Source organism: Pteropus alecto, unplaced genomic scaffold (assembly GCF_000325575.1).
Source record: "Pteropus alecto unplaced genomic scaffold, ASM32557v1 scaffold97, whole genome shotgun sequence".
Classification (NCBI taxonomy): Eukaryota; Metazoa; Chordata; class Mammalia; order Chiroptera; family Pteropodidae; genus Pteropus; species Pteropus alecto.
Genome location: NW_006439713.1, coordinates 4307707 through 4315649, shown reverse-complemented (window position 1 = coordinate 4315649; position 7943 = coordinate 4307707). Strand labels below are relative to the sequence as shown.

The window sequence follows — 7943 nt, the reverse complement described above, 5'->3', positions numbered from 1 at the left end:
TGGGGGTGGGGAGGGGTGGCAGGGGAAGGAAGAGAGCAGCCAAGAACTTCCTGGCAGGCTGAGAGCTGGGACCACGTACAGAACTGACCCGCTCTCCCGATTCTGGGTGTAGAGGGAAAGGAGTCGATGAGGGGAAACGAGGTGCCATCTGCACAAGGCCTGCCTGTGCACAGCACAGCTGGGCGTTCTGACTGGGGGACAAGCGCCGCGGGTCCTGGGAGGCCAAGACTGCAGGTGTCAGCCCACAGGGACGGCATGGCTGGCTGAACCAGGATGACATGAGGTCAAGAGGTCTGGACTGGGGACTCGGCATCAAGAGGAAGGTAGAAAAGGCCAACTACCCTGCCAAAGCCCAAGAGGCCTGCCAGGGTCCAAGGGTGCCCGTGACATGCTGAGACGTGTCCAGCTGCTGCAGAGTCCACAAATCAACAGACCCACAGGCAAGCTTTACCGACGCCCCGGCCAGCACAAAATCTGCTCCACCGGACGGCAAGTGGAGAACTACACGGATAATTGACTGCACCCCAGTTTTCCAACGGGCTTGGATAATTCTGAAAATACCTCTCATATGCTACATAGGGGTGAGGGTATGATTTAGGAGACAAGTCTTTGCAGGAGAATTAGATTATTCGTGAGAACAGAGACTCGCTTAGTTTAGATGACTGTTTTCCTAAAAGGTTCATACATGCCACAAAATGAGATCCCTCCTAGTTCAGAGGTCCACATTTTTACCCCTTAAGTACTCGCCACAGCATTCACTGTAACTGACCATTCGTGTATGGAGAATCCAGCGATACGAAGTAGAACAGTTAGGCTTTTCTCCATACTATTCTAGCTTTGCAATTTCTCTTCATAATCATGAACCGTTATGTACAGGATTTTTCCTTTTTAATATTTTTAACAGGAAATGAATGCAAGCCAAGTAAGACAAATGCAAATCTAGAGGTTCTTGTGGCGACAGTGCATAAATCCCTTATCACTGAAACCTGGCTATGCTGGGGAGGAAATCTCTTATTTATGTTTTTCACAACCATAATATTTAACAGTGTCATTTTCAGGAGTACCTGTGCCAGGATTAAAGGATGTAAAACAGTGAATTTGTAAAAACAAACGAATTATATTTACATTACAAAACGATGTACTGCAGGGTTCTTTTAACCAATAAGCTCCTCCAGTGCACTGAAAATATAACAATTTACAATGCATTTGAGTCCAACTTTTTGATGAAGAACAGATCTCCTACACCAAGCAAAGAAGTACACAGCAATACCAAAACCACACTCAGCTTTCAGTGCCCAAAACGCTATCACCACTGGCCCTTCTTCCTCCAAGGCCACCGTGGAGAGCCAGCCACCTAGCAGCCTGCAGAGCACCGGACAGGCGCTCACCGTGCGTGCCATCTGCAGGGCCCACGAACCACCTGATCAACACTGGGGCGGACAGAGCAATTCCGAGTATAAAAAGACACGGAAAAGCCTAACAGTACCACGACTACCGCCATTTGAGCCCCCACTGTGGGTCAGAACCTGTAATAAATGTTTTGTTTTGTTTTTTTCAGTTAAGCTGACATACAATGTTACATTAGTTTCATCTGTGCAACAGGGTGATCAGACATTTAAATGCCTTACAAAGCGATCCCCCCGCTAAGCCTAGTGCCCACCTGGCACCATACGTAGTTATTACAGGATTATTGGCTATATTCCCTGTGCTGTACTTCACATTCCCAGGACTATTTTTATAACTGGCAATTTGTACTTTATAACAAGTGTCTTAAAACACAACAAACCCTTTGAGTGGGTACCATCTCCATCCTACAGATGAGAATTAAGACCCAGACAAGGCACACAGAGTCCTGAATTTGGGAATAAAAAGGCAATTTCGAATATTCGCTCTTATCAGTGCCTTGGCATGTCATTGAATTCTCTGCGCCTCAGGCTTCTCACCGTAAAGTGAAGGGAAATGCCACCGCTTTGGCATCTGTGAGGATTAAAGCACTGTGACTTGCAAAGGGCTATGCTAGTTTACGTTACTATAGAACAATATTAGTTAAGTCCTCTTTTGGGAAATCATCGCTTTTGCCGGAAATATGGAATTAGGGACTTTCTATCACATGCTTGATCATCTCATACCATCTATAGGGCTTTGAAAACACAAGTCACGTTTCCGGCCTCAGTGGGAGGGGCCCTCAGGTACTGTGCTTGCCACCAACGAGCTAGATCTTTAGTGACTGAATCTTTACCAGTGCTGTTGAGATGTTGAGACGTACAGAGAAAACTTACATTTCAAACTAGTTCAAGCATCGGCGCCTCGACAAAGCTCCCAAAGAGCCTTCTCCCCTGCGATGACAATACCCAGCCTTGTGCCCTTCATATGCCACACATAGTTTATCACATTTTGTTTTCCATATTTACCTACCTATCTCTCTACTAGGCCTCAAAAGATCAAGAGACATTGGCGGAATTAATTTGTTTTGGTTAAATAACAATCTAAGAATGGGACTGATGAAGATGTGATAAGGAAAAGTATCCAAGACAAAGAAAGATATACTGTTAAGCAAAAAGAACAAGCTTGTGTGTGTGTGTGTGTGTGTGTGTGCGCGCGCGCGCGCGCACACACACACACACACGTGCACATGTACACCCGTTATTCAGAGGAAATGTCGGGAATAGGACACAAAGTTCAGTGGGTACCTCCCCGGACAGAAAAGAGGGTTGGCAAGAGGAAGGAGGACCTGACTTGTCAATTCCAGCCTTATGTAAAAGCTTAATTGTTAACTTGGCGTGCATTATATTTCCATTTTTTAAATGATTCAACTGTGATTTAAAAAAAAAAAAAAACGCATCAATTTTCAATGAGTGTTCTTTTCTAGGAAAACACCCAAATGTCAATATTAAACCCAAGCATAACTTAGGCTCGGTGGTGTCCACAGAATCAAAGTCATTTTCAAATGCTTCTACAACAACTATGACTGAAAAGCACAGTAACAAAATCAGCACATTTTCTGAGAAGTCACAGCGGTTTTTAGATTGAAATATTACAGCTATTTACATCACTTTTAGGAAAGTAATAACTATTTCTACTTTAAAAATTCCTCCATTTTGCATAAAAATGGCCAGTATAATAGGGAGGGGTTATAATGATGGACACACTTTGAAATCTGACTGACCTGCGTTGAAATCCAGGGTCTGTCGTTAGCTGGATGATCTTGGGCAAGTTCCTCAACCTGGCTAGGCCTCAGTTTCCTCATTAGTAAAATGGGAGTGATGCTGCCTGGCCGACAAAACCCCACACCAGTGTTTGCCAAGTACCTCCAACAGAGCATAAGACTGCTTTATGTGATTACACGGACAAACACGTCTCATCTGAATGACACATATCACCTAAGGATCAGGCTAACATAGGTGGCAGCCACCTCAAGCGAACCACGAGAATTACAGGTACTGTGCTTGCCACCGATGAGTCAAATCTTTAGTAACTGAATCGTTACCAGTGCTGTTGAGATGTACAGAGAAAACTGAAAACTTTTATGTTATTACTTCCGCCTACAGTCAGCTACAAGAAGGAAGGGTGGGACAGGCCACCCCTTGCCAATCATTGTGCATGAAACACGCACTGTCCAAAGGCACTGAGACCTTAGGAAATGGCTACAGCAAAGGTCCTGCCACCTGGAGCTTAGGAAGCAGCCGTGACACTGTTGACCATGTACTCCACCTATCCTGAATCACAGATCATGGAGTCTAACATGAGACACAGACACACACGTTCACGTGTATACTTCTGTCAACTGATTAATCTGTTTAATAACTTTTTCTGGCTTTCTTAAAAAAATATAGCAACCACCTATTCATAAGTTATATCGGTTTTTCTTTTACGATCACCATAAGTCACCATATAAAGTCTCCTTTTAAAATGCATTTAGTACAGTAACTGCATTAGCGTAAAATGCATGAAGTGTAGGAGCGACCGAAGACTGAGAAACACTTCCAAAGCCAACAACTGGTCCTGACAATGACACCGAAAAAACGTGCACGAGATGGGCACAGCTGACACCAACTTCAGCTGTGCCACCCACAGGGACTGGTCCTAGCTGTGTGAAACTTCTGGCTGAGTCAACTTTATGACTCCGTTTCTTGCGTTTTTTTCTAAATGTACTTTTCATTATTTGTACCACATTTTAAACCACAGAAAACATCTCAGCATCTCAACTGGAGTAACATCTCTGAACGGAATGTGCTAACTTTTTAATGAAATAAGTATTAAAGCGAAACGTATATAGTCTTCAGTCACTGCCTCCCCTAATTCTTATTTTAAATTTCCAAGCTACAGAAAAATCATGAGAATACAAAGTAGAGGAGAAACTGAAAGCATCATACCCTGTGGTGGAGTACAAAGTGTTACAGTTGCTTTGGAAAACTCGGTCTTCAAAAAGTTAAAAATGAAATTACCATGTCATCGGGCAATTCTACTGCTTGGTATCTATCCAAGAGAAATGAAAACATATGGTCACACAAAAACTTGTACTAAAATGTTCATAGCAGCATTAGTCCCAATAGCCAAAAAGTGGAAACAACCCAAATGTCAACAGATGAATGGATAAGCTGTGGTCTATCCACACAATGGAATATTATTCAGCCCTAAAAAGGAATGAGGAACTGATTCCTGCTACAACATGTACAGACACTGAAAACAATTATGCTAAGTGAAAGAAGCCAGACACTAACGCCACATATTGTACGATTTCATTTATCTGGAATGTCCAGAATAGGCGAATCCATAGACAGAAAGTAGATTGTGATTGCCAAGGGTTAAGAGGAAGGGGAGACTGAGGAGTAGCGGCTGCTAATGGGTACGGGGTTTCTTTTAGGGTGATAAAAATGTTCTCAAATTAGATGGTGATGATTCCACAACTCTGTGAATATAGTAAAACCACTAAATTTCACACTTTAAAAGGGTGAATATTATAGTATGTGAATTAGATCTCAATAAAGATGTTATTTAAAACACAAAGTAGACCCATATAGCTTTCAGTTAGTCACCAATGATTAATATTTTGCCACATCTGCTTTTTCTCCTCACATGTGGAAGTGCACGCGTGTATACACACAATTTATGTCTGGACCATTTAAAATTTAATAATTGTGTAACCTAACTCTTAAATATGTCAAAATTCTTCCAGATAACCCAAATATAAATATCACATTTGGGAAATTTAACACCAATACAAAACTATTATATAATAGTCCATATTCGAATTTATCAAAATTATCCATTGTATTTGATTATCATCCCCCTTTAGTCTTTTTTAATCTAGAAAAATTCCTGTTTTCATGACATTGACATTTTTTAAGGAGCCAGTCCAATTATTTCACAGAATGGCCCTAATATTGGATGCCTGATTGTTTCCTTATGAACTGATTTAGGTAAACACTTTTGGCAGATATACTGCACAGGCTGAGCTGCATCCTTCTCAATGTACCATGCCAGAACCCTCTATTATGATGCCAGAACATGTCAATCTCATTAGTGGTGATGGGAAGGTGATCTTCACCTTGGTCTTGGTTAGGGTGGGGACTACCAGATTCCTCCATTTTATCTTTTTTTTTTACACCTACAGCACCCAGTCTTCCTAGATGGTCTCCCATCCAAGTACTAACCAGACCCCACCCTGCTTAGCTTCCGAGATCAGACGGCTGTGTTCAGGGTAGCATGGCTGTAGACACAGATTCCTCTACTTTAAAGACAGCTTCCTCTCTTTGCAATTAAGGTGACAATTTGAGTCTGTGTAAACATCAGGTTTCCCCAATTATTTTGCACCCAAAGCTTTTAGCATACATTCATGGTCTCTGCCTGGTAGTCTATCTCTTTTGAAACCAAGCTGCATTCATGTGACTAACCACTACTCTCATTTTATTCCAGAGTGTGAGAGCAAACTGTGATTTCAACCCTGGCTGCACATTAAAATCAGTTCTCTATGGATGAGACCGGGACAATCATATTTTTAAATTCCCCAGGATGACTGATTCTGATAGAGTAAGATTCACTTTGCAAATAAGGGAACTGAGGCCTGAGGAGGTTAAGTAGCCAGTGGCACAAAACCTGTTCATGGTATAGTTAAGATTTTTTTTTTTGGAGGGCCTGCAATTTAATATGCCATTCCTTCTGTGTGTTATTCAAAGAATAAAACCTGAGATATGAGAAACTTTTATATAGTGCTAGCGCTGAGCAGGCCTGAAATCTCTTTCCGTTCTGAAGGTGAATTCTGCCTTTCATTCATTAGAGCTTTGCAGTCACCTTAGGATTGAGAGAACGGGTCGCTTGGTTACCGAGCTCCTCCGCCCTCGGTGCTCACTGTCACAGCTCAAGCCCGGGACCCGAGCCGGAGCCGGATGTTCAGGCGGATGGGGCTGCAGTTCCGGTTGCGGACCCTAAGCCCACAAGACTCCGAACACAGGGCGACTCCGTTGGGGGCGTCTCGGTAGGGGGGGCGTCTCGGTAGCGGGGGCGTCTCGGTAGGGCAGCCGTCCGCGTGGACGACGCACCTGGGGGAGACGCCCCTGCCCCGCCCAGGGACACCCAGAGTGAGTGAGGTCCTGGAAGTGACAAAACCTGCAGGCCCGCCCACTCCACTTACCCCGGCGTGATAAACCTTATTCGCTCTTTTAATCTTGATGTCCAAGGAGGTCCCCATCTCGAAAACTCCACAGCAAGCGCCACTTCCTGCCGCACGTGACCCGAGGAGGCCCCGCCCCTTTCTCCTCCGCCAGCCCTGGCGTCACGTGACCTCCCGCCCGCCTCCTTCCGGCGCAGGGGCGGAGCTTAGCGCGGGCCGAAGGACTGAGGACTGTCACTCGTCCTGCCCCCGCCGATCGAGAAGGCCGAGATCAGGTAGCTCCACCCCTTCCGTAAAGACAATCAAAACGCCGGAAATGTCCTCCTTCCCGCCCGTTGACCAGCGGGAGGGGCGGCTCCCGACAGGCTGTGCGGCGCGGAGGCGCTACGCTGTTGCCTCTAAGGCGGTGGTGACTGGAGTCTGCGTCCTCTCTGGTCCGCCCCCACTTTCTCCCCGGGGTCCTGAGGCCCAGCGTCCCAGTGTCAGGCCCCTGCCCCGCACTATCGGCCTGCGAAGCGCCCGTCGGCGGCGAGCTCAGCTGCCTCGCCCGCCGCCGGGCCCAGGGTATCCGGGTGCGCGGTGGCCTTGCCGCACGCCGAGCCGCGTTGCCGGGTCCCCGCGCGCGGGGGCTTGTGGGTCCCCGGTCGGCGCGCGCCCTGGGACAGGGTGTTGAATATTCATATTCGTGCGCAGAGAGTGGGGTCTCGGCAGTTAGTGGAAATGGAAACCTCAGAGCCAAAACGGACCTGCCTGTTCTCCTTTTTATTCCCAGCGAGAGCTGACTGAACTAGACGCAGGTCGGGCGGGAGAGCAGTAGACTGCAGGCAGCCTTGCAGTTGAGGCAACATGCTACGTTTATTGAAATGAAATGTTTTAATGTTTAAATGTTTTAAGCAAGGACTTCTCCAACAGGCAGAGAGGTTAAATTTTTATTATTTTGGTAACTGCCAATGCAGTGAAGACGTACTTTTTTCTTTAACTTCCTTGATTCCGGTGTTTTTTTTTTTAACCTGTATTGTTTTCAGGATTGTGTTAGAAATTTTCCATAAAACGATTTTGTGAATTAGTATCACGAGTGCTTCTCTCTTAAGAATGTAAGGTATTTTATAGGAGGGCAGTGATGGTGCGATTACTTTTGAAGGTTGATACGTGTGATATTTCCCAGTATTCAGTGCTCAGTTTTCAGCTCCTCTGTGCCCTTAGGACTTCCGTCTCTGTCTTGGAAATCTTCCTGGCAACTCGAACTCAGCAATTCTAAAACAATTCATCAGGGACTTAATACTTCCAGTCTACTCTACTTGCAATTCAGGAACTGGATCCCTCTCCACTAGAC

At 45.3% G+C, this 7943-nt stretch overlaps 1 protein-coding gene across 3 annotated transcripts in view; it reads right to left on the bottom strand.

The window, feature by feature from the left end:
* VPS26C (VPS26 endosomal protein sorting factor C) overlaps positions 1 to 7220 on the bottom strand; it is a 40592-nt gene extending 33372 nt beyond the window's left edge. The window contains exon 1 of one of the 3 annotated variants that reach the window (XM_025050189.1): positions 6632 to 7220. In XM_025050189.1, the coding sequence (XP_024905957.1) occupies positions 6632 to 6688 (57 nt within the window). In that variant the 5' untranslated portion in view covers positions 6689 to 7220. The remainder of the gene's footprint in view (positions 1 to 6631) is intronic. The other 2 variants (XM_025050190.1, XM_006916744.3) reach the window with 2 other exon arrangements.
* Positions 7221 to 7943: the final 723 nt, after the last annotated feature.